This window comes from Sparassis crispa (assembly GCF_003851025.1).
Source record: "Sparassis crispa DNA, contig_000013F, whole genome shotgun sequence".
NCBI lineage: Eukaryota > Fungi > Basidiomycota > Agaricomycetes > Polyporales > Sparassidaceae > Sparassis > Sparassis crispa.
Genome location: NW_020939760.1, coordinates 981,630 through 1,009,361, shown reverse-complemented (window position 1 = coordinate 1,009,361; position 27,732 = coordinate 981,630). Strand labels below are relative to the sequence as shown.

The window sequence follows — 27,732 nt, the reverse complement described above, 5'->3', positions numbered from 1 at the left end:
GTATGACTTGTATGGTGCAGTTCTGAACCCGGGGAGCGTTTAGCAAGTTTCCTCCCTCCTTCACGCGGAAAAACGACCATCATCCCCGAACGACTCGACGAAATGGTCGCAGAGCAGAGAGCTCTTCAATTTGATCTTTGTAGATACCTCGAGGGAATATCCTCAAATAGAGATTACTGTAGGCCTGGCGGAGTTGTCGGTCACTGCCCTTCGGATAGAGTACTAACTTGGCCGAAGGAATCGTTCCACTGGGACCGAAATCATGTAACACGTTTGCGCGGATAGGATGCAGGTGAGGGAGACCGAAACCGAGGTGACCGCGTTCGGGCAGAAACGTCCGGTCACCTAGAAGCACCCGAAGTTCAACCTCGAACGCAGATTTTACCTGAGGGAATGGCTGAGTAGTCGGCACAGCCGAGATGGCACTTGCGTTAGTGAAATACAGGTTATAGACCAAAGTAACACGATAGCCGGATTAGCTCGAGAGAACCTCGTGCTCGACATTGTGTCGACCCCATCCCAAAGGACCGAGAGAAGATTGAGAATTAAAAAGCTGTGCAAGCGGTATTATGCAAGCGCACTCACTAGAGACCTTGCCACTCCTCGAAAAAAAACATGGATATAAAACACTCAACTATATAAGCCAGTTGCAGTCACACCATTATGCCTTCTGCAGCGTTCGGGGGATTGATGGTCATGGAGACATTTCCTGCGTGATCTGGCCCACTAGATACCTCAGCTCTCAGACGAGCTTCCTAACTGTGTCACCAGCCTTCCGTGTATCGCTGTAACTCTCAATATGGGAGTCGTGGAGATGGAGGTCCGGTCCACATTCTCTACCAAACGGTCGCCTCGCCTTAACAGCCAATATGCCGACCCGGAGGAAGATGATCCAGAGTATGATCCCTGTCTATGCATATAGGATTATTTGTTTGGGGCATCCAGAGGCTGCCGAATTTCTTGAGACAGGTGTGGCCAGCCATCTACGCATATATGACGCAATAACCGAGGATCGGATGTGGAGATTCACCAGCTATCCATCTGAGCCGATCCTGTCACACGTTGCGGGATGGCTCTTGCATAACGAACCACTTAGCTAAGCACAGCAATGGAAGACGAGAAATGAATATGGCGCTCACTCTGGTTCTGCCAACATGGTCTCCCGGTCCCGATGTCAATAACTTACGTTCCTCCAGCCTCTGCGGGCCCGAAAATTGTCTAGCTAGGCTGGCGCGCAAAAGATTTGTGTAGTTGCACCAACATATGTGTGATGAAGTCGGGGAGGACACGGGATACAGCGACGAAGGCAGCGTGCACGCGCACTCAGCGCGTTTAGCGCATTTAGCGCAGCTAAAGTTCAGTATCCACCTCAGAGTGACTAGTGCATACTAATACCTGACCATGTTGTGACTGAAGTTTGCACTGCTGTCATCTCATTGACCGCATTTCGCATCACTACTGTTGAGACGGCCATCCTCGTTCCTGCTGGGCATGCCGTGCACTGCAGTCCTGCAATTCTGGGTACTCTCCGGTACAGAGAAATACAGGGCATGGACAGCAATTGGTTGAATGGAGAGCCGGAGGTGTAAAGTACGGTTGGTAAGTGTGGCAAGGCGGCGGATGGTGAATGTCGCCGTGGCGGCACAGAGTCATAGAGGACAGTACTAGGTAATGAATCAACTGGCAGCAGTGAGCTCAACTGACCCACGAAGCTCAGCCAGTGCCAGGAGGATGAACAATGACGATACTAACTTGGCAGGGACTGTGGTATCGACCACTGAGACGGACGAGTGAAATGAGCGACTCCGAGTCGGACACCGGGACCACGGGCTCTAAGGTAATGTCGTCCATACATAATGAACTCTGACACTATGGTAGGCAAATTTCCACTCCGTCGCGAAACCGCACTTATATTAATTTCATGGAGTGTTCCTGGGCTCATTCATGACCCTTGTAAGTTTCGTGGTGCTGTGGGATCGCTCTTAGTAACTGACATTCTTGCTTCTTAGATGCAATCGCACTCTGGCGCCCACAGCAAGTGCGAACCTTGCACGGACTCAACCCAAGGTAGGTCTCCTGCCCAATCTGTGGACACCACTGAGGTGCTGACCGTCAACACAAAGGTGCAGTGAAGGCTGCAACGAGACCGCTTTGAAGTACAAGCTCGACATCATCAATCCGGGCCAACTCTCCCTTGATGATCAGATTGTAAGTCAAATTTCTTTACTCCCTTGTTCCTGCTCTTACTGTGTCGCTCCAGAGCATATCCGCATCATGTGGGAGAGCGTCTGCAGCACCAGATGGAATACGGCAGCACTCCGAGGCCGAGACACATGGAATGGGAGAACGGTGCAAAGGGGCCAGCCGAACTGCCGAAGTCGTGAAGAAACGATGTGAAGACATGTACATATATAGGACGCTGATGACGAGAACATCTTCGTATAAAATGAAATGTATCTGCGGAAGCCAATAAACGTACAGCACAGGTACCTTGACGCGCAGAACAATGTGAAAAAGAAGATTTATCTGCACCGCTACGACCTTCATGAGATGCAGTGAGTTATCAGCCTCACACGCTGTAGCACGGAGAAACGTATATAATCCCATTCCACGAAGTCGTCGTAAGATGCGATGAATCAGAATAGGTTATCAGCCTCACAAGCTGCAGCACGGAGAAACGCCAGAGCTTCCGGATCCGCTGCCGGATACGATCCACATTCTACGAAACCGCCGAACACGAGCACAAGCGAATAGACCCAAATGCTGCGAGACAAGAGCATGTTATGCAAGCCTGCACTCCTCCACACAGGAACACGTCCCAAGGCACGTGCAGCCTGTATATTGGAGCGACCACTCCGGTGAAGTGCACCACGAAATACAGCATAGAGCGAGATACGAAGACCACGAGAGGCGAGCGGCAGATCCGAGACGGCGTGTGCCTGGAGAGGAGAGGGAGGCCCTTGCGCTCGCCTAGCCAACCGACCTTACTACAAGAGCGCTAGGACCCTGGGCTAAGAAGTCTCACAGCACCACCGCCTCCCACAAAAGGCATTCCTCTCGCGCGCTTGGCAAGCTCTGTCACCGCGCGCCAACCGGTTTCACATTGGCTCCACGGGCGTTCGTATAGAGACGCGACGGACCACAGCTACATAGTGAGCGCTGCGGTGGACTGTATAAGTGGCCCGACGGAGATGGGCGGAGCGCACTCCTAAGCTCCCTCCATTGCATCAACCATTAGTATGTTTCACCATAGTATGTGGCACCATCGACCCGGAGTCCGCACTTGACGCAACGCACGCAGCACGTCGACAACCCAGAGAACAGGGCAGAAATGGCATAAGACCACGGCACAGGGCAGCATCAGACAAGTCACCGAACAAGACACCGGAACGCACGCCCCCGGTACGCCAGCTAGCATCATTCGACGTCCAGCCGATACTGTAGACACACCTCGCAGGATCCATCCGACGCCACGGCCCACTCGCAAAGAACCCAGAATCCATATTCCTCCGTGTATGCACACGAGGAGGAAGCCAATACAGATCAAGATCGCGGACATACGGGCTCTCGAGCCTGAACGGGCCGCGCGGGCTCGAAAGCGGAGAGTGGCGCGCCGCGTATGGAAGGTGTCCACGAACGAACCCTCCCCTCGAAGTCGATCGCGCGATCGGGGTGCCCGTCCGATTTCGCATCGGCGGGACAAGGGGTGGGGAAGGGGGGGTTCGTACGGGGCGCACGACAGAAGCATAGATGCACACCGGCAACGGCAAGGGGCTAATGAATCACACGTGCAATGGCACTGAATAGACGGGGGCAGATCCGGGGAAGCGACAGCAGAGGGGGGCGGGGCGGCCAACGGGATCAGGGGACGTTGCAGGTCGCCGAGATGCAATGCAATACATCGCGCGGGGAGAGCGGAGGGACGTTGTACGTACGCGGGATCGCGGGGGGGGCTGTCATGGGGACGTTGTATTGAAAGAGCCCGGCAGATATCGTCGGCAGAGATCCGAATTCGAGTCTGCAATTCCTCGGCGTCCACCTGGTCGAATGGTTGAGCATCGGTGGCACAACTATAGCGCGAGCATCGCAATCGCTGCGCAATCCAACTCAAATTCGTCGGCAAAGCCGGGGTGCACCGATACACTCGCCAGCAGATCCGGGGAAGGGGACCGACCGACCGTGCGGGGCAGAAGAGCTGTCAACACACTGTATCGGAGCAGCAGGCACACGAGGAAGCAACACTTCAAAGTGCGGCGCACGCCGGGCAGAAACAAGAAAATAAGCAAATAAAACAGCCTCGAAATGAGATAGCGATCGCACGTCGCCGCGGTCGCTCCACCGCTGCTGCAGCGGAGATGAATCGCGAGCGAGCGGGCGCGTGGCAGGGTCCGAACGCTCTCCTCCGGATAGGCGCGTGATAGGGCGACAGCTGTACGAGCGCGACGTGTGATCTGCGTGTGCAGACGGTTGCCAGACCTGTGCGGTCCGCGCGGTTTTGCACTTGCTGGGGACTTGTTCGGGCGACCTCCGCTGCACTGGCGCGGCGAGGGATGAGCATGCGTGCGCGCGACCGCATCGTGTCTCGTTGCAGAGAGGCGTACCACAGGCAAGACGCATTTAGCCCGGCACAGCAATCACGCGGAGCGGACAAACAGGACAGCACACGGCCGACAGGCGCACGGGCGAAACATCGGTCTTCCACGCAACTCTCCATGGACCACAGTGGCAGGCTTCAAGATATGGAACCCAAGTGGAGCGAGAACGAAGCGAGATGCGAGATGAGGGAGCAGCTGAGCTGCGAGGAGCAAGTTCCGGGCAGACATGAGACGTGATCCTGCGGGATTGTGAGCTCTTCACACCGCTAAATATCTGAGGATGGGGAGATACCCCGAGGCCTCGGGGATGACTTGCCTTTGCGAGCGATCTGGCTGGAAAACCTGCGACTGATGGGGCTGGGAAGGCGATGTATAGATGAGCGCACAGACCACTTCTGGCTGGAAAGTCTCAGACCAACAGCAGACATATCAGGGAGACATGATTGGCATGTTAGCGGGCCTGAGTGTGGATGACGAGCCGCGTAAGGAGGCGAGACGGTGACCCACGTCTTTTGATTCCGGTTCACCACCATGAGTCCAAGAGATAAGATTTAGATTGGGATAAGATCAAGATGAGATCTTCGACTCATCTTAGACGGAAGAATCATTTAGGCGAGGCGGAAGAACACGGGACACGTCGGGTGCATCCGCGTCAAACAGACGCTCACAGCGCCAGGCATGGGAGGCGAATGGCGCAATGAGAGCAGAGCACGGAGATGACGGCGTTAGAACTCTTTCCAATTCAACGCTCTCGCGCACAGTTGCTAACGCACCCGGCGAATGTGGGAGGCCGTGCTTATCTAGAGTTTGTGGTCGTCCTGCGACTGAATTGCGGGACGCACGGGCGATGTAGTAACAGAACTGCAGGGAAGACGCGGGCAGGCGATAGGTGGCGAGCTGCGTGGCGGCGAGGACGGACTTGGCGATGCAATTGGGTGATGGTGGTGCCAAAGCCAGACGGGGAGTGAGACCCATACGAAGTCAGACAAATAGAACTCATAGAAGACGCTGTTACACGCATGAGAGCCTATGATAAGCAAGCCTGTCGAAGTGACCGGGGGAAACTGGAGTTACTGCTGTGGGCGAACGACGTGACCGCATCATGGATTGCGTTGCGCTTACGACTGGTTCGGACCCAGAATCGGAGAGACAGTGGACGAGAGGGTGAGCCAAGCCAGCGAAGAACTTGTGGCGAGCAGAGGTGGATCGGGAGAAGCAGTTAATGACCGATTGTGATGCAGGAAGGAGTCCGACGATGCACGGGGGCTAAGCTGCAACAGGAAGGGTTGTTGGGCGTGTGCGGGTCGGAGAGAACGAGGACTCGGAAGGAGGACGAGAAGGAGGAAGAGTTAGTCGGACGCTGTAGAGAGATCTGAATGGCAGGGCGAGGCTGGACGAGACGAAGCTCGGAAGACGGCACGGAGGCAAATGGGGCACGGGCGCTAACTGGAGCCGATCGGATGCCAGAAAAGGCGAAGAGCTTAGTCAGCAGGTGCCAAATTTCGGACGGGGGCACGGAGACAACTCTGTCACGAACCGCTACGAGGCCCTGAGGGGGCTCTGCTCTCAGAAAAAACGTCTCCAAGATGAATCTTCTCATCTGCTAACACGCGCTGTCCTGAAGGTTCCCGCTCTATCGCTGTTACATTAGCTGGACGGGGTACGACCGCTCGCGCCACTCGCCAATCGCTAGCTATATACCCTCTCGCTTATCCCATCTCTCCCCCTCGTGTCACTCCCAATCTTCCAGCGAGCTCTAACTCTACCTTATCCTCCCAGCAACATGCCCCCGAGCTACAGTCCCTGTCCCAGGCCCTGCCTCAAACGCCCCTCCCAAGATCGCTGCGCCTCACCCTTGTCTCCCCGCGACGAATCCACCCAGCTGCTCGCCATCGACCCCGGCATCCTCCACCCCCTCGTCCACTTCGCACCCTCCACAGAGCTCGCCAGCACGCACTCCGCGTACTCTGCAGCCGTCTACGACCGCTCTCCCATCGTCGTCCTTCCCAATCGCTGCGCCCTCCCCGAGCGCGGCTGCCCCGGCCGCACCTACAACGTCGGTGACGGCACAGCCCCCAGCACCTCGCGCCAGCGTCAGCGCAGCCCCGCCGCGCGCCATCGCCATCCCCGCGCCAAGGACCTCGACCTCCCCGAGGACGAGGACGACGATGATTTGACACCGCGCACCTCCCCGCTCGCCCACGCCTACGCGCTCCCGCCACTCGTGCCCGACCTCTCCTCCGAGTCCGACGAGTCCGACGCCGCCCCCGGCGAGCACGACCGTGCGCTCATGTTCGGTACGCACCGTGCTCTGCGCACTGTCGCTCCCCCGCTTACACCCCCGCAGCGCAGTACGCGATGACCCAGCGCTCGTTCGCCGGCGCGGGCGAGCTCGCGCAGGGCATGTCCGCGATGTACATCAACACCGCCAAGCCCTCCGCGCTCTCCTTCCTCCCGCACCCGCCCTCGCCGCGTCGCGCGCACTCGCCCACGCCGCCGTCGCGCGAGGACGAGCACGACCGCCGCCGCCATCCTCCGTCCGCGTCCGCGTCGTCAATGTCGAGACGCAAGTCGAAGAGCGGCGAGAATCGCAGTCCGGAGAGTCCCGCGCGGGCGCGGTATAAGGCGTTCTCGGAAAAGAGCGCGCTCGGCGGCGGGTTCGGCGTCGGGGACCTCGGCTGCTTGGGCGGCTTCTGACCCGCGACGCCCACGACCATTGACGAGGATGCGATCATAACCCAGTAAAGAACTAACCGGCACACGGACGCACTCACCGGCTGTACACACTACGATATATCCCCGCACGTATACCTCGCACACATCCGCAATCCCACTGCCCCATCCCTCCACGCACGTCCTTCTCCGCGCCAAGCGGCTCTTAATTATCCGATTCCACTATTCTTCTGCGTAATGTCTTCTCGCCCTTGGCTGCCTCTTTTAACTCTATTCATCCATCCAGCACCACCCCCCGAGCTTCTATTATATTCTTTATCGACTCGTGTGGGTCATTTATGTCCTTTTTTTCCTTTTTTAACCAGTTGTACATTTGGTCTTCCCCGTCGCGTCCGCGCTCGCGGGATTGCGCCGACGCTCGTTCGTGTGCATGCTTCGGTACGGTGCGATGGCAATATACTCTTTTTTTACCCTGCAGGTCAAGCTGGCGTGAGTCGCGACGTCGGCGCCGCAATCGACTGCCGTGATGCCCCGCACCGCGTGCTTAGCGTGCGCTGGCGCGGCGAAGGGCGCCGGTGGGCAGTGCAACCCGCATCATACACACCCAACCACCTCAGTGCCTCACACCCAAGGCCCGACACGACCCCGGCTAACCGCCGCCTACAATTTGTTGGACGGTACGGACAGACGCGTCCGCTCTCGCAGGCTCGCAGCTCGATGTCACTGAAGGGTTACGACTGTGACAGTAGTAGTGGCTTCGGGCACGGATCAGGCACCGAGCGCGTCCTCCCCCCATTAACGCATACGACGGACCCAGCGGCCCGGGGGCCTTCTCGCGCGGAGAAGTCGATGACGCTGAAATGGGCCGGACGGGGAGACACCGTGACCGCGCACACGTGCTTTCGCAGGCTACCTTGCAATTGCGCTCGGGGCGTCCATCGATTTCCTGCCGTTGGCGGATGCGGAAGGTGGAGTGAGGGGGTAGTGTGTTAGTCGTTCTCCGAGATGCGCGCGCGCTCTAGTCAGAATGTCTGACTGGCCAGCCTATCCCTGGGGCTGATCATGAGTCTGCTCCGCGCGGTCGCTCGCTGGGAACGCGTGAGCCTCCGGGCCAGCACTTGCATGGACGCCGACGTCTGTGTGGCGATCGGCGACCGTGATGGCCGTTCTCGATGTGCGGAATGAGTGGTTGGCCAAGGACGGATGAGCACGAATCCGGGCCCCCTCGGCGCAGCCAACTTCGTGCGGGCGACCCCATCTGTACGCAGGCCAGCTGCCATCGATTGCAGCCAGTCCGAGTATACCGACCGGGCGAGGAGGCTGTCCCAATTTTGTCTACGCGAAGCCAGTCCGGATGCACGATCGAAAGAAGTCCGGGAACCCACCCACAGGGGGGGTACGTCTTCCCTACTCGAGCTCGAGGGATCCCCAGGCGAATACGACGAAGTTACATGTGCGGGCGGTCCCAGTCCAAACGCAGCACGGTCGATCCTCGAGCAAAGTCCGAGAACCGACCGGGCGACCGTATCGTCTGACTGGTGGTTCCGACGACGGCCAAGTTCAGCACGATCGACGGAAGTCGACAAAGCTTCCCTCAGGAACGAACGATGCTTTAGTAGTTGCCAGAAGACTACAAAGGACGTTCGGCCAATCATAACGGCGGGCCTCGGCCCGCGTTCGCGTTCGCGTGGCGTGAGCCGCCCGCAAATAACAATTCTGAGTTCTGAGGAGAAATTCGCCAAGAAGCGTCTATCGCTCTGAATTCAGGTGGAATAATACAACGAAGCTTACTGTATGCGGAGGCTCTCCCAGGTTAAAGGAACGGCTGATCAAGCCAAGCCCGAGTACTGGCCGAGCATAGCCTATCCATACGAGTCGGACGGAATAAACCGATTACTGTGCCTGATTCACGGGAAGGGCCATCCCCCCACCAGGATCGCTATCGTATTGCGTCTCAAACACGTCCCTGCACCTCGTCACGACTCTCAAGCGACATCGCACGCTGCGCAGGAACGCCATGCAGCCGACAAGAACGTCCGCAGAGTCCTTGTTCCATGGGTCCGACCTCCACGTGGACGCGGAACGGCGCCCCTCGACGGTGAGCGTGACGGTAAGCGGCCGCCTCGCGTTGCTGCGAGGCGCGCAAGGCGCGCGAGCTCCGCGTCGACGTCCGCGTGGAAGTACGCGGGATCGAACACGGGCACGTGGATGTCGATGCGCTCCAGGTGGGTGTGCGCCTCCCCGAGGCGCAACAGCGCAACGGGCATGGCGTCTGACACGCCCCCGATCTGGAGTTCCGTGTACACACGCAAGCGCACAGAGGTGAGCAGCGTGCAGTGGGAGAGATCCAGGGTCGTGTGCCTGACGGGTTTGGAGTATATCTCCAGGCTGAGCTGCAGTGTGAGGTCTTCGAGGGTGTGGGCGGCTGCGTCTATCAGGCGTTGCTCGAGATCGAACGCGGCGGAGAGACGCCATGGCACCTTGAGCGAGCGTGCGCGCAGCACTATCGGGGTCTCCATGGGCCATGTCACGCCAGCTAACTGGACGATCTTCCATGCGAGGCGATTGATAAGTAGATTCACAGGGCTGGTTTCTTTCGCCGTGCCATGGTCGATTTTGCAGCAGCACAGATGAAGCGTGGTGAGATCGGTGCAAGCGGTGAGCAGCTGAGCGTATACTGGAAGAGAAAAGTCGCACAATCTCAGACGCAGAGTGTGCACCTTCGGGAGGAGAGTGAATGCGGACGGTTCGCCGTCCCGCCACCACGAGCGAGTCGTCCCATCCCGGATACTCAGCGTGGAGACCCGTCGAGCAACCGCAAGATCCGCAGAAGGATCCCGTCATGGCTTAGATCGTAGACCTCCAGATAGTGCACGTACTGAGGGGTGTGAGGGGAACCTCGAAGCAGTTCTTCCAGTGTGCCACAGCTCATCCATGTGAGGCGGACAGCGTGGAAGAGGTGTATGCGAGTCCGCGTACATCACGCGCTGCATGTTCGACCGCACGCGCAGAGAGCTCTGCGGTTGTCCCAGAGGTGGTCGACGATGTCGTCGCATATCTCAAGAGGCAGGTGTAGCCTTCGCGCTGTGACATCCATACCAATATTAATACGGCTCACGGCCAACAGGAAATCTGCCCTGACTGAATCTGAAAGACAGAACAATGAGCATCTCACTGATTTTTTGAACCCGGATCACACCTAGAGCAGAGAACGACGACTGTACGTCAAAGGGGATGAGGTAGGTATGCGATGAGGAAGGACAATTGCAATGGAGGAACCTACTGCGCCACCGGCATCACCGACCTCACGAATTTGGAAGGTGTAATAATCGTTCTCTCCTTCCGGCAATGGGGACATCTTAAAGAAACACATATGCATGATCCATGTTTCAAGGAGATAAGTAGGAATCTTTCTGAAATACGTGGTCAGCGGGGTTGCCCTGAACTGTAAAACTTCGATTCTGCGAAAGAGCCACGAAGAGTCCAAGGCTAGTCCAAAACGAACCCCAGTAGAATGATGCGGTGCACGCATGTTCTTTTCCCTACGCCTATCATTGGCGCCCCCAGCGACCGTACGTGCTCTGCAGGTACGTACAGGGACAAAGTAGACACTTATAAATCCGATCTTCCGCAACACCTCTTCTGCTGGCTGGCTGGCTAAATCAGATGACGTTCATGATAACGGATAACGTACATATATTGAGAGTGTCAGGAGGAAACCAGTGATAGCATGTAAGAGTAGACAATAAACAACCTCAAGTTGAACATCTCTAACGAGTGAAGGTATCTTGACATAACGCCTCCATCAAGTCGTTGGATTCCAAACAATCGCACCTCCCTCCTCTAGTACTACCTTTGTGTCCGCATTATACGGATGCAGTTCCGTCACTTCTTGTACAGTGTCGCGATATCCCACAGGTCCGCCGCTATCAACGTAGACAGAGTACGTGATCGCACTCAAATGACCTTCGCCCTGTTATGCATGAGGTCAAGAGTATCATAATATCCATCAAAATCTCGAACACGAGTAATGAGATTGAATACACACCAAGTAGTAACAAGGAAGATAAGTGCGCAAACCATAGACCACAAACGGGCCTGCAAAGACGCCCTTCTGTGGATCAAATGTGCCTCAGACCACTGGGGAGGAACATTCATATGATATGGCTGTACCAATAACGACCACCTCTCTATGTGGCCAAAGATATCCAGACTGGTTGGTTTATAACCGGGCACTTGAATTTCGCCAAGATATGGTATGTATTGATTGGTCACTGTACCTACACGAACGGTGTACCTCTGTACGTCAACGCCGACCTGCGAAATATGAAACTGCAAGGATAAGGAGTACACGCAATAGAAGCACATACTGGTAATCGCAAAACGACCTCGCGCTCTACTTCTCCTTCCACCCAGTCCGTCCACGCCGGTAGCCCATTTTGCATGGACATCGAGCGCACGAAACAACGTGAACCTGGCTAACAAAACATTGAACGCTGTATGGCAAGAACTCTCTGATGTGAAACATACCTTCATTCTCGGGTATTGATTTTGCGCTGGTGGGCCGGGCAGAGGAAGGGTAAGCGACGGGAATAGTGAGTTGGCATTAATCGCTGTGGCGGAATCACGTATCGAAAAGCTCGGGGTATCATCCAAGGTTCTCAAGCACGGGTCGTAAAACGAACTCGTAAGTAATAGCTCGGAGCCCTCAGACATTGGTGGAGACAAAGATGTCAAGCCAGGACAATCAACTTGCCCTATATATATGTGCCTTCTGTGAAAAAGGATCGAGATAATGAAAGCAACTCGACCCACGTGAAATGCATACGTCAAGCCAACCAAAGCACAGCTTTGTGGCAACGAACCGTCGACAACATCCCATCTTCACTTTGCCTAGCGATTCACAGGACCGTCGTTCCGATCAACCAAGATTATCTCATAAAGTAGAGGGAACGAGAAGTACTACTGCAAGGACCATGTAGAGATCCAACGCCTTTTCATTGACGAATTATTGCTCCAGTTTTGCGTCACCACCATATTTCTCCAGTGCCGATGTTGTTTCTGAATAGAAGCTGTAAATCACATCCCGAAGAATACTCGAGGTCAATTCCACTTACTAGGTCGACGATAGCTCACTTTCTTGCTCAACACTGACTTGTGGGACTGGGAAAGGCGGCCCCAAGGCGAACAAATCCCAAGGCAACTTGGGCGCTCTCGCGAGGCGTCACATATTCACGTGCTCACGTCACAAACACAGATAGTAACAGTACATTGCACAAAGTATGGTAATATCGCAACATACAGTGAACATAAAACGAGAGCAAAATATAGCATAAGATACGTAGATGCGTCAAAAAGTACACTGCGCTCATCAGATTATCCCACCAGACGGAAGCGCACCACAATCCTTTGCCCAGGAAAGAACTTGTGCGTCCGGTCCCATGAGACAGCGATCTCCGCCTCGCCAACCATCCGCTTCACCAACAGTCCCGACATCTCCGTAGGTCCTGCTCCTCCTGATGAGGGTGCCTCGGCTTGCGTCACTGGGACCTGGACTTCATGCAAGCACCCAAAGCGGGTGACTACGCTGTAGTCGGGTCCTCTGAAGATACCAGCCCGCCTGGAAAAGGGTTGCGCAACCGATATTAGCCAAACGAGGTGGTCGCAATATTTTTACACCTACTGAAAATCCATGCCAACAGCCGCTTGAATCTCACCGACGACGCCCTGCACGAGAGCGTCCACAATGCCCCCAGCAGGATCCGCGACGACAGAGTACTCGCCATCAAAACCAAAAAAAGTAGGATTCTCTTGAGCGTGACTGTGAAATTTGAACCGGAGATACTGTATTTGCCCCAGCATAAAAGTATGGAAGCGTAGTCGAAGCGCGTCAAGAAGTGCGGTAAGATGCTGATACTGTGTCTGAAAAAACTTTAGCACCTGACTCCAAGGAGGTAAGAGACAGGCGTACCGCTCGCTCTGTAACGTGATGTGGCGTGTCAATGGAAGTTCTATGTCGCTTTCTCTTGCACTCACCGGCAAGACCATCAGATGACTATTATCAGTAATAGTGGACAACAAAAGTAGCTTGTCAGCAATGAAACCGACACGGCATTGTTAACATACTTGGTCATTCTTGGTGTCGTTCCCCGTATACACCCGCTTGTGGTAGTGTGATCGGCGAGCCCGTTCTTGTTCGCGTTCACCAACGCCCGAACCCGACAGCGATGCAACGTTACTGTTGTCGATGTCCAGCAGTCGCAACTTGCGCCGTCGCTCTCGCTCGCGCGCCCGAGTCCTGCACGGCTCGCACATCTTCCACCGATACTCCCATATGGGTGGGATAATATTGTAGCACCATCGGAGCGCACAGAGACGATGACCTGGCGGAAGCTCTGAGGGGAAAATGTGAGCAAAAGTAAGATGTCAGGATGGACAAATATTACCTGGGTTCGCAGGCGACTCTGCCTTACGCGACTTGTGGGTGCGCTCGCGACAAAGTTCACACATGTTTCGAGGTATGCCCGGCACGATAAGGTTCTGACAGGCTAAGACATGACAACGAGTATAGTAGACACGAGGTTCTGCTTTGAGTCGACGAGGTGGACGTCGATGCCGTGACTTCGTATAAGCCAGGAGCTGCAATGTATCGACGAAGTGAGACAGTCAATTAGACAATACTGTGCCGAGCTGAAGACACGAACCAGAGGTTCTTCGTCGCTTTCGTCGCTTTTGTCAGTCTCTAGTCGATCAACTTCAGACTCGTTCTCGTCCATAGAGTCTTCAAGTGGTGTGAGATCCGAGTCGTCGCTATCCCATGCGAGTACCGCGGAGGACAGCAGATCCATCGGCGAGCTCGAACTAGCTGGTGTCATGGGGCGAGGCGAAGACGTAACCGGAGGCGGAGACGACGAAATTGGTGAGGCGGCAGAAAATGGTCTCTTCTCTGGCAGAAGAGGCCCAACACTTTCGGTGAGTCCTGAACGGAGAGACTCAAGTGTTGGCTCGGAAGTGGGATCACTGACGGCGGGAAAATATTCGCGGGTATTTATACCGTCAGCGAGACCCTCTCCACGGACTGGTGTGTTTGAGGCAGGAGTTGCCTCATCGACTACCATAGCATTATCGTCCACGAGGGCGTCGGGTGTGTGATCAGGTGTGGCAGAAGATTCTGCAACTACTGCGCTAGACTGATATACCTCCGTCGATACAGGTGTTGGCTCCGTGCTCAGCGCAGGCACTGTCTCCGTCGATTGGTCCGCGGTCGTGGCGGCATCGACAATGATAGGTTTCCTAGGGGAATTGGGCTTCGATGTCGATACTGAGGATTCCTTTGGAGTCTCTATGGTTTTTATCGCAGGCCTAGGACGCGCTGGTATCCGCAGGATCAGCCGCTCGCGGACAGGAGCCGTGGGCATGCGGTCCTCAACCTTACTAGGTCTTCGTCGGTCTTTGCGCGGCTTCTCGTGAACAGGACTGGCAACTTGCTTATTCGCCAGAACCAACCTCGCCTTGACAGGACTCGCTACATGCTCCTCCGCCAGTATTGGTTTTGCCTTCACAGGACTCGTGGGCAGCTTGATCGTAAGTACCGACTTTCCTCGAGCGGGACTCGTTATTTGCATTCCCCCTGGATCTGACTTGTCTTGAATAACGGTCATCGGGCCCTTGCTCGACTTTAGGAGCAAAGAACTGGAGGGTGACTCAGGATGCTTCTTTGCAGTCGCGGTTCCCACGTCCTCCGCCCTTCGAAGCGCGTCGTCCTTCGTCGGGGTGTCGGGTTCCATCTTCTTGGCAAGACTCTCACTCTGTTTTCCCCCTTCCGACTTACTATCATCCCTATTCGACGATAAATGCACCTTCGTCGATTCGTCGTGCGCCTTCTGCGGCTGTTCTTGGGCAGTGGCGCTTGACTCGTCCCGAGCTTTCCGTGACTTAGTCGTAGAAGCATCTAAGCGAGCCTTGAGCCGCTGGAGCCCACATAATACGCATCGGCCCCACGGAGAGTCGGGCGGGACGGCGCCGGTACAGCCTGGAGTACAGCATGCGCGTTCTGCGAGCTATTGCAGAGGAGCATCAGAGTAGGTTATAAGTCGTGTCGAAGCGGCGACTGTGCAAAGGGGGCTTCGGCTTACCTTTGTGTATGTGGGAACAGGTGAGGAACGTACCAAGGGGTGACTGGCATCAGAGACATTAGTCTTCCGAGGAGCGCCTGAGCTTGTGGACATCGGCACATCTACGCGTGCCGAGGGTGCCGAGTGTACTGAAATCGTGCTCTGCTGTCCCGACAGCTTGGATCTAGCATCTGGATGAGCGAATAAAAATTTGTTGACGTCCATACGACGCTGCCAACCACAGAAGAAGGGGAATTTTAACAGCAAATAAGCGAACATTGCATACTAACGCAGGAAATGAAACGACGTACGTCTGTTGCTAATAGTTGGTGAGGATCAATTGAATCAGGGACAGCACCATGCGCAGACGAAACCTCTGAGAGTGCTTGAGAAGGGAAAGTACGCAAAGCAGGCATGCTAGGCAAGAAGGACCCGTTCGTCTGCGTCGATAAGTTAGGACTCTACCTCGGAGAAACATTGAGCGACGCGCACCGCATCGGCCAAAGTCGGGGTGAGGGTAGCACATTGCGTCTGCAAAATAATCAAAAAAGGAGCCAGGTAGAGGACGAGGAGTAAAGATATACCTTCTCCACGGGAGACTGTGCTGCTACATTCGAAAAGCCCTGCTTAGAGTTCGATGACCGTTCTCGTCTGAGCATGCACTCCGCGCATAGTGTGGATGGGTGGTTGACCGTGAGTGTCTTGCCGCACCCGAAGGTCATGCACATCCGCGGTACGGTTGGATGCAGCCTGGTATGCTTTTTCCTGACAAGTCTTTCGTGAGGGTGGCGAGGTACAGCAGGTATCGATATTGGATCGTGAGAGAGCGACGGGGTTGTGATAGGCGAGATCGCTGAGGGTGTTATAGCCGAAGTCGTTGCGGTCTGCACATTTAAAAAATGAATAATCGTGAATGAATCAGGTCGAAAACATACCGGTGAGGAAGACAGCACATCGGGCGCGACGAATTCTCCGCGAGAGTTGAGACAGAGAAATAAGGGGACACGAGGAATAACATGGCGCTGCTGGTACTGCGCCAACACGGGCCCGGCACGACGCAAAGCCTCAAGCCGGCTCACGATTGGATATGATTCCGTGTCGAGGGGATTCAGCTGCTGCCTGTAATTGCTGTTAATCAACACGTCCAGGTGCGCGGGATGCACCAGCGGAGCAGCGGCGAGAGTGAACGCGTCCGCCTCCCTGATCGCGTCAATCTCCGCTGTGGTATACGACCGCTGAGGAGCCGCGTTCTGGCTAGAGGGGCATGCCGTAGGCGCGTCGCGGGTTTTCGCGGCGGTCCTTCGCTCGTAGCATTTCTTGCACATGACGACCTGCCCTGCGTGGAAGTCGGACGGAATTTCAACTGTAATGAAGCACGACATGCACGTCGTGATCTGTACACGCATTACCATCGGTGCTGGCAGTAGCAGGAGCACATTATTCACTCACCGTCTGCGTCATTTCCCGCTGTGTCAGTCTCTGCTTCGTGGGCTCGCGACATTCCCGGCAGATCTTATATGGAGACCCCAGCTCGAGCACATTCGTGCAATACGTGCGACAACATTTCCGCCTGACACTACCAGGATTCGCGCTAGAAGCGCTAGCCTGCGCCGAATCAAACACTTGAACCGTCGCGATGTCAAACGCGTTCATGGCACGTGGGTTGGGATGGTTTGGACTGGCAGATGCTAGACGCGTCGGAAGTGGAGTGCTCATTCATGCACGCACAGAACTGCACTTGTGCAATCTCACTATCAGAACGAGTGATCACGGACAGTAAAGACCGCGAACTAATGTAACGTACTTCTGTCCCGAACTTTAACCAGCACCCTCCAGGGTTCCTCGCTTCGGAATTCTGCTTGGTAACTGACCTGAGCCGATAGGCTGGCCGAATACGGCTTATCGCTATTGCTGACGGCGGCTGGCGGTAGTGTTTCTTGAAGAGATAAAGTTCTCACAATGTTCCACGGCTATATTAGAGCGCGTTCACACTTACTGTCGACCACCTGCCATTAGCTGCAAACCGACGGAACGTCAAGCAAAGCTTACTCACAATACTGGACTGAGTGCAATGCAGTGCATCGATTCCGTGACTCCAGCAAGGACGACTCAGGTGGGCTCCCAGCACATGCGGTCAGCACGCTGTACACACTGGCAACGAGCAGCTAGCGTCGACGTGACGGTCACGAAACCGACTAAAAAAATTTGGGCAAACTCAAATTGTGAATTTGACTCCCGGCGTCTCTCTCTTTTACGCATAGCGTAATTGGTATAGATGTTCCATAGCCGCAAGTACTGCAGACTGAGATGCCGTGAGTGATCCCTACTGGCGATTTTCACCCAATCTGGCATCCACAGTAGGATCTTGCAGAGGCGGCCGAGTCAGCCTCGTCGGATGAGTCAGACCAACAGATCTATTAGGCTTCAAGTTTAGTGCTTGGCGGAAAATGGTATTCGTGTCGCGCGGTCAATCTACTCCTCCTATGACACATGCCAGTGGCATATCACTGTAGACCCACTCTACCTGCATCAACTCCCCCACCAACCAGTTACACGCCGTACTCCTCTCAAAGCAACATCTGCGATACCTGCTATTGCTCGGAGCCCATGGCGATTTGCTGATTCCTCCGGAGCCGTTGGACTGGAGCCGGGCTGAATGTGCAGCTCAGCGTCCGACGAGCCTACCACATCAGAACTCGAGTAGGTGCCAGTCTGTGCGTCATCGTCGTCTTCCGAAGAACTTGAGTCCGCGACCGATAATTGAGATACCGTTGTTCTTATTGGAGCTGGACCAAGGTACGCGAGCCTGACAAGCGGGGAATGACGCGGCGCTGGGACCTCAGTGTCTCCAGGCTGTGTGCGCTTCCCCAGGCGGATGCCACCTGCCACCCTCATTCCACGAGAGCGCCTCCAAGGGCTGTCTACGGTTGCCATGGGGATAGGTGCTGTTCTCCGAAGACTAGACTTGTCGAAGCCAGGTGACAAACGCCATGCCGGAGGCAATGGAGGGGAGAAGGGCACTCTTCCTTGATCTTCAGGTCCGGGTTCACACCTTCTGACTTCACCGTTACTTCGCTGCCGATGCAGTTCTTCTGTGGGCGGCATAGATGCTTTTGCGTTGTAATTTGTGGGAGTTGTCGTCGGAAGCACGGTTGGAAATTCGCTCCTAACATGCATGTCCACTGGCGGCGTTACGGTCGGCACGGCAGGAGACTCTCTAGTACATCTCGTCTCGGCAGCAGCGGAGGATGTTGGTAATCTGGAGACGTTGTCAGATCGTCATGACGCGTGACTTAAGACCGAAAAAACTGACAATGAAAGGGATTTTTCCATCGGTGGAAGAGGAGGGACACTTGGTAGGTGAGCGGAGTCAGGGACACTTGGCTCAGTGGCTGGTACACCGTTTTCTGGTGTAGATCTAAGCATTTCGAGAAGCATATCCACGATTTCTGGCTCGGTTGTGGCAGGGAGCATCGCTACAAGTCTGGCTCGGTCATTCTCCGCTGGCAGCTCCGTGGTCGGCGCAGCTGGGGATGTCTCCGATGGTGTGCTATCGTCGTTCTGGTGGGCAGGCGATGCGTCGGGAAACTGTCCGTGCACGGCCATCCCAGCCCCAACCTGTGAATAGTGAGACCGAGATCTACATGGTAGGTGATCAGCTTTACATAACAAGAACAAAAATCCGACGGCAAGCTCACGATGAAGACGAATCGTTGCTTGCGGACTTGTCATTGAAGCGTGTCGATGATTCCACCATATTGCCTCTATCGACGGCTTTCCCTTTGTCGATCTTGGTCGGTGGATCGCCGTGGCCTCCTTCGTTGTTAGGTTTTCCTTCCTTGACCCATTCTCCAGCACGGAACTCGTGCACATCGTACACATCCTCATGACGCCAGCAACCCGTTCCGTCTTCGTCTTCCATCGCGGCCTTGACCTGTCCCGGATACTTCTTATTCTCTGACGTGCTGGCTATATAAGAGCCATCGTACATTCCCCGTGCGGCGGTGGCAGGCGTCTTGGTGAGTATCTCCGTCGACGCATCATTCCGCGCGCTCAATAAATTTGCCACTACTGTCGAAAAGTCCTGGGCCATTGGTTCGGTCCGCCTATTACTTTCCGGCAGCCCATCGTCATTTCCCTTGCGGCGATTAACGTCTTTCTGTGCCTCGGCCATATCCATATGTTCATCGCCACCAGCTTGGTCTTGCTGATCGCTTTCTTCCTCCTCAACAGTCTCTTCGTCGGGTGGGTTTCCCACCTGGCTCCACTCAATGGCCTCTATCTTCTCAACGTATAGTGCCTGATCTTCGTCTTCCTGGAAATGAGCCCTCCAGAATGCGCCGTCCTGGTCAGCATAATCCATGATGTAGGTATCATAATAGCAAACTTCGGCCCCGTGGAATTGGCCAGAGCCCTGCACCATGATTCTAATTGCATTGCCAAGACTGGCAGAGCTGACTGGATGTCCTTGTTGTGCAGTAGTAGATACTGGCTCCGTCGCCTTCACATCCTGCTGCGATTTGGATGAATGCATCACTACATTGGGAAAATCTTTGACTGCATCCGTGACTTTGTCTCGCAAGGCTCGCGGTATCGCCAAAGTCTCTGTGTCCTGCTCTTTCATAGTAATGTCCTGAGTTTCCTTAGCAATGTTCTGGGTATACTTATCCTGGGTATTTCTAGCGATATCCTGGGTATTCTTAGCAGCGTCTTGGGTATTCTTCGCAGCTACAATGTTCAGTGGAGGTCGCAAAGTAGCTGCTGAGGGGATGGACGCTGCCTCACGTGAATCCATAATGACATCCTCATCCGCGTTATTCAGCCCACGAACTGGCATTGCGGGAGAGACTTCAGCGGAAGACATTTCGACATCCTGCGAAATCCTACGCGCTCGCATAGGCAGCCTTCCGCCATGGTCAAGCTCTGTCCATCCTAGAGCCCTCTGCACAGCAAGGGGCATCCCGTGCAGCACGACCGCGCGGCCGTTGCGCCACCATCCTTCTGAAACGACGGCACTTAAGCGCTCGATGCGGCGCTCGCTATATCGTGGTATGCTGCGTGCTGCCTCCCTACGTACTTCCCGTCGCACATGTTGGGTGACCACCATGAGGCGCCTGGCTTCAGGTGCACTCTGCTCTGTGGGACCTGAAGTGCGACGGTGGCTGTGGAGGGACAATGGTAGCCTGCGTCGAGAACGGAGAATGCTGGAGAGAACAAGTGGTCTATAGGGCCCGCGCGAATTGTGGTTCGTCCTCCCCACAGTGTGCGGAGGGCTGGGCGCGGGGACTGCGCCATAGGCCCAACTGTGCGGCGTAAATGGGTTAGGTCCCATGTTGAATGTGAATGCCGTGGATAGTAGTGGAATGGGTATCTGGGTATTCGTCCACGGAAGGGTATCGACTGATGGTGAATAATTTACCTGGTTCCGTACAGGTGGAACCTGGGAGGAATATATGAGTTATGCTCTGAATAATATCACGACTATGCACACCAGCAATGGTGGTGGTTGGATGCTGATCTCCGGACGTAGACCGAACGATGTCGGATGATCTGCCTGCATTGGTACATAAGAAACCTAGAGCAATATGTTATATATAATCATCGTGATGTCTCCCACTGTACACACCGGCGGCGCCTCAGACTGTGATACCTGTAGTTGGGTGTTGAGCCGCGGTGGTCCGTCGACCGATGCTGTATAGTTCCTCAGCTTGATTACACTTAGAACCTGCCGACGATGTATCAGATACACCCATAATGATTTCTCCAAATGCACACACCGGCGCCTTGCATGGATCTGCCTCCATAAGGGCGTCGAACCGTGGATGTACATCTACTGGTGCGGAAGGAATACCTGGCTGAACCTGTACACTCGGAACCTACGGGAAAACATGTGACCATTGTCATAAATTATACCGCTACCGCACACACCTGGCGCACTGCAAGCATCTGGGCACTGGGTGGTGAAGTTATGCCTACTGACGCTGGCTTTGCCCCCTCATCCGTGACCTGTAAGACATATGTCAGTGCTCTTTAGAATAATACTTTGGTCAAACATACCTGAGATCTTCCGGTCACAGGTGACCTATCCTGTAAGAACCGTCTCTGAGAATTGAGGAGTATTAAATTTTGGAAACAATTTAGCAATCCACACATACAGTCAGGGGCGAAGATGGCGATTGGCTGCGCGACGCTCCATTATCCGTCGCAGCCTTAGAGGCAGCCAACCGCAAGGATAAGTCTTCTAGCCTTTCTGCTGGTGGCCCATTCTCTGCCGCAAGGCCCGAGACACTCGTCGCCATCTTTCTTTCCTCTTTACCTTCGGAACGCGAAGGTCTCTCATCCGGGAGACCCACAGTTGGCAACAAGCGCCCAGCAGGAGGTACATTGCCCTTAGGGAGCGATGCCGAACGTAACACGGGTGTACTAAGAACTGTGTCGGTATGTGGGTGAAGGTCTGGGCTGGTTAAACGCCCAAAGACTGGAGGACTTTCAGGCGGCGGCGGCGTCGCCAGCAGTGGTGGCATGGGGGTCCTCACCGCCTGGTTCAATATTTCCCGCCGACAGGATGGGGACGGCCCAGTCTCGTGGCGTAACTCTGCCAGCCTCGTTTCTGAAGTGCCCGGCAATAGTGGCGAGCTCTTGTGAGCATCGCGTGAACTGCTGGGTTGTGGTACAGAAGTTCGGGGTTTGCGCAGCGGCCCAACTGACCGCAAGAAGCGCCCTCTTAGTGTCAGAGGTTCAGAACTGGCGCGACGAGATTCGAGGGAGCTCTTTTGAGGCTCGCCGATGATTGTTGGTCCATCACCGAGTCTGACCGTGCGAGTCTTCTTCTTGCCGGACTTCAGAACTCCGTTACGTAGCACAGAACGCAGGTCACGAGCTCTACTGTTTACATGAGCATGAATTAAAAGCAGAGATGTGCAGCTCCACATACACTTTCGCCGATCGCGACGGTCCAACACCTGACGTTTCCACAGCGGACGCAATGCGCTTTGCCAGCTTAGACTTAGTGGGCTTCAATATTTCCCTGTCATTCATGTAAATGCCTATAGATAAGATGATGGCGTAGAGCTAACCGAAGAGAGGAACCGTATTGCTTGCGCGATATATCGGCGGTGGCGTTCTTTGTGTCCATGATTGCCGAAAAATCAGCTTTGCAGATGAGAGAGAACATATCAACGCCTGAGCATAAGTAAATATGAAGATACATACAAGGGTAAGTTATAGGGTGGAAGTAGTCGTATCAAAGGAAGACGCAAGCCTCTTCGTGCAAGTGGCGCAGAACAGGTTTCAGTCGAAGTCGCCATTTATTTGGTGGATCCAGTGCGACAAATGCGGCGAACAATGGGATGAATAAACAGCCATGACATATCGATGCCATGCAACGAGGCTGTGTAGTAACAGATATAACGTAGCGGCGCTCAGGCGTCGAGTAGGAAAGAACCCCCGATTCCCTAATTAAGATCTGCCTCACACTTGCCGCGCCGCGTCGCGGCCACGTGATCAACGCGCGAAATCAACCACCACGTGGGATTATGTAAGGTGGCTAACACGTCTCAGCCACGACCTTCACTTCACATTTATTCTTTCTTTCCACGACATCGACGGCGTTAGGCCTGACAAAAGATGTCTGCTCCGTTATACATGGCCATGGCTCCCCCTCGTCGACACCCCCTCTCCAACCACCAAGCGGTCAACCATGCCGTCGTCAACCATCGTCAAACCCCTCCCGGATCTCCACCAAAACTGCAGCCAAAGCAGCCGCCTTCTCCTCCTTTACCCAGGCAGAATGCGAAGGTGACACCACCTTCTCCGCCGAAGATTATCGCCGACAAGACCGGTACGCTGCAATTCCTTCGGGTCGGAATGTTGGGAGAAGTGAGTGGCTCTTTGATTCGACTCGCGTTCGGTCTTTCCTTTTCCCGGTCGCACGCTCGTTTTCACTCAGACTCGTCGTTCTTGAAGCGTCACTGGCCAGTCGGCCAAAGTCTGCCATTTGTACATTGGCGCAGGTCAGACATTTCGCCGAGATTTGACTCAGTGTCAATGCGCGACCGGCGAGTTGTCCTCATCTTTGAAATATCAAGCACCGTTCGAGCACATATTGCAAGTGACCCTCGTAACCCTCGGCCAGTCGCGCATTGCCGGTGGTCAAGTTAAACGACGTCTGACCAGTCTTGGCCAAGTATGTACATTGGTAGCGGGTCTTTCCATGTGATCGACCAAGCGATGAAGTGGCATTCGTCCGCCAACTTCTTCGTAGTGCGAAACGGTTGTGCCACTAAGCCTGCGGTGTTGGCTGCCTCGCGGGTCTATCTCGTGTTGCAGCTGGGGAGACGCGAGTTGACTGTACCTTTCGAGTCGCGACGCACAAGCGGAATGTGCGTGTCTGGCGTGTGAGCACACATAATTTTGGCGTCGGAGTAGATGTTCACGTCGGCGGGGCCTCCTGTTCGTTTTGCGCCCCTCGATTTGAGGCGCTCGGCGAACAGGCGTTCACCACGAGGCGGAACACGGTGGGCGGCTTGATCTCACTAGCACGCCTTGTCTCTCCATCAGAGCGGAGAACTCCGTCGCGAGGGGAACACATTGTGGGGTATTGTCGTGTGCCTTGCATTTCTGCTAGCAGATTCTGCATTTTGTTCTCGACATTCACGCAGTCATCTCCAAATAGATGTATTAACCTGTGCATTCTCCTCGCAGGGAGGCTTCGCTCGCGTCTACGAAGTACAAGACTCTCGCGGAAGTCGCGTCGCCTGCAAAGTCGTAACAAAGTCCTCTCTGAAGACCAAGAAAGCCAAGACGAAAGTAAGCCTATCGTTCGCTTCCGCCTTTCTCTTCTGATCGGCTTGCAGTTATACGCGGAGATCAAGATCCACCGGGCGCTGGACCACCCGAACATCGTGCGGTTCCAGGAATGCTTCGAGGACGAGGAGAACGTGTACATGACGCTGGAGCTCTGCCACAACGGGTCGCTGATGGACATGCTGCGGAGTCGGCGCCGATTCACGGAGCCGGAAGCGCGTTTTTTCATGGTGCAACTGATTGGGGCATGCCACTACATGCACACGCACCAGGTGATCCACCGGGACTTGAAGCTGGGGAACATCTTTCTGGACCGGGCGATGAACGTCAAGGTGGGGGACTTTGGGCTGGCGGCGCTGATCGAGAACCCCGGGGAGAGGAAGAAGACGATCTGCGGGACGCCGAACTACATCGCGCCCGAGGTGCTGTTCGACACGGCGAACGGGCACAGCTTCGAGGTGGACACGTGGTCGATCGGAGTGATACTGTACACGCTCGTCGTGGGACGTCCGCCGTTCCAGACGAAGGACGTCAAGGCGATCTACAAGTGAGTCGGTGCGTGTATCGCGTCAGTGGCTACTGACGTTACGGTCAAACAGGAGGATCCGGGACAACGAGTACGAGTTCCCAGCGGATCGCGCAGTGTCGCGGCAGGTGCAGGAGCTGGTGCAGCTGATCCTGACGCCAGATCCGCAACAACGGCCGACGCTGCACGAGATCGTGGACCACACGTTCTTCACGACGGGCGTCGTCCCGAGCTTTATCCCCGCCACGGCACACGACGCACCGCCCGACTTCAAGCACGTCACGCGTGGGATGTCCCAGGCGAATCTCGCGCGTCTGCGGCGTCAGGCGCTTCTGGATGATGACCAGATAACGAGCATCTCCGTTCCTGCTGCACCGCAGGCGAGCGCGAGCGTCAACAACGTCGGTGCGCCTAGCAAGCTCAAGGGCGTTACGTCGAGCCTCGCGCAGCAGGAGAAGGAGTTCCAGAAGGCGGTACAGCCCGGTAGCCCGATCTCTGCGCTGCTCAGCTCGGCGCGCCAGCCTCTCCTTGTCGCAGGGCGGGGAGAGCAGCCGTTCAGGAAGTTACAGTCGACGAAAGAGACGAGGTCTCCCGCACGGCCGCGTCTCGGGCCAGGGGGCCTGCACAACATTGTGGAGGAACGGGAAGAAGGCGTGGCAGGCGCGAGGCAGGAGGAGATGCGGAGGAAGGAGCTGGAGTCGCAGAAGGCTCGGATCGTGGCGCAGATGGTGCCAGGTACGACGGGTTCGGCCCTGGGCGTGGAGGATCAGGAGAACATGCCACCGCCTGCGGCGCGTGGTGAACACAAGGTTAGAGAGCGGTTGAAAGAGAGGGACATCATAATGCGGGAAGAGCCCGTGGTGGGTGCAGCTCTTCCAATGTCGAGCAGTCTTCCTCCTCTCAAGCAGAACGGCTTCGACGCTGCGGCACAGACGCTCACAGCCGCATTTGATGCGAAGAACGCCGGAAGACTATTCAGAGATCCGCGAGAGGACGCAAATCTACCAGACCCGAAGGTGTTCATCGTATCTTGGGTGGATTATTGCAACAAGTACGGGATGGGCTACGCCCTAACCGATGGCTCAGTGGGTGTGCACTTCAACGACAGCACTACTGTTGTTCTTTCTCCCGATAAACAGTGCGTTCATCTCGGATGCTATGACCGGACGGTGCTGACCTTTGATCGCATAGTCATTTTGATTACATCTCGTCCAGGCGGCAGGGATCGGTATATGTGCGGAAGAATTACACGGTATCCGAATACCCGGAAGACCTCAAGAGCAAGGTGTACCTGCTGAAGCACTTCGAACGTTACATCATGGACAGGCTCTACGGCGAGTATGATTACACATTCGAAGATCTACAGCGAGCGAAGGGCATGGACTTCGTACAGAAGTACCTCCGCATGAAGCACGTTATCGTGTTCAAGATGAGTCACGATGTCTTACAGGTCGATATCTCCTTTTGCGGTATCGTCGTTGTACTCACGGACTCTTGGCAGTTCAATTTCTACGATCACTCAAAAGTCATCTTGTCCTCGCAGGGCCTTCTCGTGACGCACATTGACAAGAATTACCAGATGACGCGGTGGTCGTTGAGCGAGATTATGGTCATGGCACTGCGTCCGCCTGTGTCAGATCCAGACCAATCGAAGTTCAACCAGCGGCTTATCGATAAACTCAAGTACTGCAAGGAGGTGTTAGTTTCCATCCGAAACGTCAGCGTTGGGCAGGGCGCAGGCACGAGCGCAGAAAGTGATGGTCTAGGGACCATACCAATCATGAGCACGAAGTCGTCGAAGGCCTCGTTGCGATGACATCGACCGCGCCGTGCGCGACGAAGATGCGGCAGTAGTGTCTTGTTTTCGTCTAGATATGGAGCAAGAATCATTTGATGGAGGCTGCGACGGCAGGTCGTGGCCTGAATTCTTGCGTAGCTCGGGCTTATACCCCTTTTATTTCGACACGTTAGGCGTCTGGAATGTGTCTTCTCCGTACATTGCGTGGACCGTCGATTTCATACCTATATATTTGAGATATGTACAGTTTTCACGACTCTTGTCATGTATTCACGATTGCTAATGCAGTTAAGTTACGCACCCGATTTGCATTACAATCTCGCAAGATCTGATAATGGCATCCCACACGCCCTTTTACTCACGGCGAGCCCCAAGCGAGCCCGCCGACACTCCGTCAAGTGAGTGCAGATGCCATCACATTGTGATGATCGAACGGAGAGTGGCCATGGCCATAATAGTGACGCAGCTCGGGGTATATAGCGTCAAGTTCGCGCGCGATCAGTGCAGGCTCTTGCTCAGAAGAAATCTCCTGAACACACACACATCACATGCTACGCGAGACTAAACATGTTTCCTGGTCGGCGACTTTGCGCACGTCCACGAACGAGAGGCCAAGCGATACCAAACGAGGACACTTTCGCGCGAAAGCACGCAATGTCTCCATGGTTGGCGCCGTAATGCCCGCCCTGTGAATGTAAGACAACGAGAGCCTCTCAAGCCTCGGCCAAGCAGACACCATTTCCAACGCGTCTTCATCCGCCGGCGCAGATGGCTGCGAGCATTCCAGGCATACACCGGTAAGATCGTGCACAGGGAGTAAGGTGCGGATGATGGAAACCACGTACGGGACAGATAGTGTCAGTGGCACCCTCGGGCTGGACATCAATATTGAGAGGAAAGTATCGAGTGGTGAGCCCAGCCGTGCGGTAGCCAGGAATACGTATTCACTCGTTTCGACTACCATGCCCTCTGACAAGGCCCACGAATGTCGGAATGAGATCATCTGCTGGGTGGATGCGGATATAGCGCTGGCAAAAAATGTAAATACTTCTCTACCCACTTCAAGCGGTTGACAGACCGTTAGTCCGCGCAGATTGTGGAATTCCAAGGGAGTAACATGCTCTTCTCCTTGCACTTCTAGTTGAGCGGCCACCAAACAGGATGAGGAATTATACTCTTGGCAGTGCAGTGAGAACTTGCAAAGTAATGTAGTCAAAGGCC

At 55.1% G+C, this 27,732-nt stretch overlaps 8 protein-coding genes across 8 annotated transcripts; 4 read left to right on the top strand and 4 right to left on the bottom strand.

The window, feature by feature from the left end:
* Window positions 1-5,186: 5,186 nt before the first annotated feature.
* SCP_1403450 (hypothetical protein) lies at window positions 5,187-5,570 on the bottom strand (the record flags this gene model as incomplete). Its single annotated transcript, XM_027764049.1, has 1 exon — window positions 5,187-5,570. One exon carries the CDS (start codon window positions 5,568-5,570, stop codon window positions 5,187-5,189), a length of 384 nt encoding a protein of 127 aa, XP_027619850.1.
* An 808-nt stretch (window positions 5,571-6,378) lies between these two features.
* Window positions 6,379-7,292, top strand: SCP_1403440 (hypothetical protein; the record flags this gene model as incomplete). Its single annotated transcript, XM_027764048.1, has 2 exons — window positions 6,379-6,892; window positions 6,943-7,292. The coding sequence occupies 2 exons, from the start codon at window positions 6,379-6,381 to the stop codon at window positions 7,290-7,292; spliced, it is 864 nt and encodes a 287-aa protein (XP_027619849.1).
* Window positions 7,293-9,062: 1,770 nt separating this feature from the next.
* On the top strand, window positions 9,063-9,808 carry SCP_1403430 (hypothetical protein; the record flags this gene model as incomplete). The annotated part of the gene is made up of 2 exons (XM_027764047.1): window positions 9,063-9,590; window positions 9,656-9,808. 2 exons carry the CDS (start codon window positions 9,063-9,065, stop codon window positions 9,806-9,808), a joined length of 681 nt encoding a protein of 226 aa, XP_027619848.1.
* Window positions 9,809-9,874: 66 nt separating this feature from the next.
* Window positions 9,875-10,126, top strand: SCP_1403420 (hypothetical protein; the record flags this gene model as incomplete). The annotated part of the gene is made up of 1 exon (XM_027764046.1): window positions 9,875-10,126. The coding sequence occupies one exon, from the start codon at window positions 9,875-9,877 to the stop codon at window positions 10,124-10,126; it is 252 nt and encodes an 83-aa protein (XP_027619847.1).
* Window positions 10,127-11,073: 947 nt separating this feature from the next.
* On the bottom strand, window positions 11,074-11,804 carry SCP_1403410 (hypothetical protein; the record flags this gene model as incomplete). Its single annotated transcript, XM_027764045.1, has 5 exons — window positions 11,074-11,241; window positions 11,317-11,382; window positions 11,442-11,585; window positions 11,639-11,746; window positions 11,799-11,804. 5 exons carry the CDS (start codon window positions 11,802-11,804, stop codon window positions 11,074-11,076), a joined length of 492 nt encoding a protein of 163 aa, XP_027619846.1.
* Window positions 11,805-12,644: 840 nt separating this feature from the next.
* Window positions 12,645-17,035, bottom strand: SCP_1403400 (hypothetical protein; the record flags this gene model as incomplete). The annotated part of the gene is made up of 13 exons (XM_027764044.1): window positions 12,645-12,888; window positions 12,952-13,190; window positions 13,240-13,247; window positions 13,305-13,323; window positions 13,395-13,663; window positions 13,715-13,907; window positions 13,973-15,328; window positions 15,404-15,613; window positions 15,694-15,822; window positions 15,875-15,913; window positions 15,967-16,266; window positions 16,318-16,776; window positions 16,832-17,035. The coding sequence occupies 13 exons, from the start codon at window positions 17,033-17,035 to the stop codon at window positions 12,645-12,647; spliced, it is 3,669 nt and encodes a 1,222-aa protein (XP_027619845.1).
* Window positions 17,036-17,911: 876 nt separating this feature from the next.
* On the bottom strand, window positions 17,912-21,906 carry SCP_1403390 (hypothetical protein; the record flags this gene model as incomplete). Its single annotated transcript, XM_027764043.1, has 9 exons — window positions 17,912-18,641; window positions 18,696-19,022; window positions 19,081-20,822; window positions 20,874-20,957; window positions 21,009-21,107; window positions 21,160-21,258; window positions 21,311-21,388; window positions 21,440-21,484; window positions 21,538-21,906. 9 exons carry the CDS (start codon window positions 21,904-21,906, stop codon window positions 17,912-17,914), a joined length of 3,573 nt encoding a protein of 1,190 aa, XP_027619844.1.
* A 1,102-nt stretch (window positions 21,907-23,008) lies between these two features.
* SCP_1403380 (hypothetical protein) lies at window positions 23,009-26,529 on the top strand (the record flags this gene model as incomplete). Its single annotated transcript, XM_027764042.1, has 6 exons — window positions 23,009-23,260; window positions 24,086-24,190; window positions 24,238-24,734; window positions 24,787-25,851; window positions 25,905-26,163; window positions 26,215-26,529. 6 exons carry the CDS (start codon window positions 23,009-23,011, stop codon window positions 26,527-26,529), a joined length of 2,493 nt encoding a protein of 830 aa, XP_027619843.1.
* Between the last annotated feature and the right edge of the window lie 1,203 nt (window positions 26,530-27,732).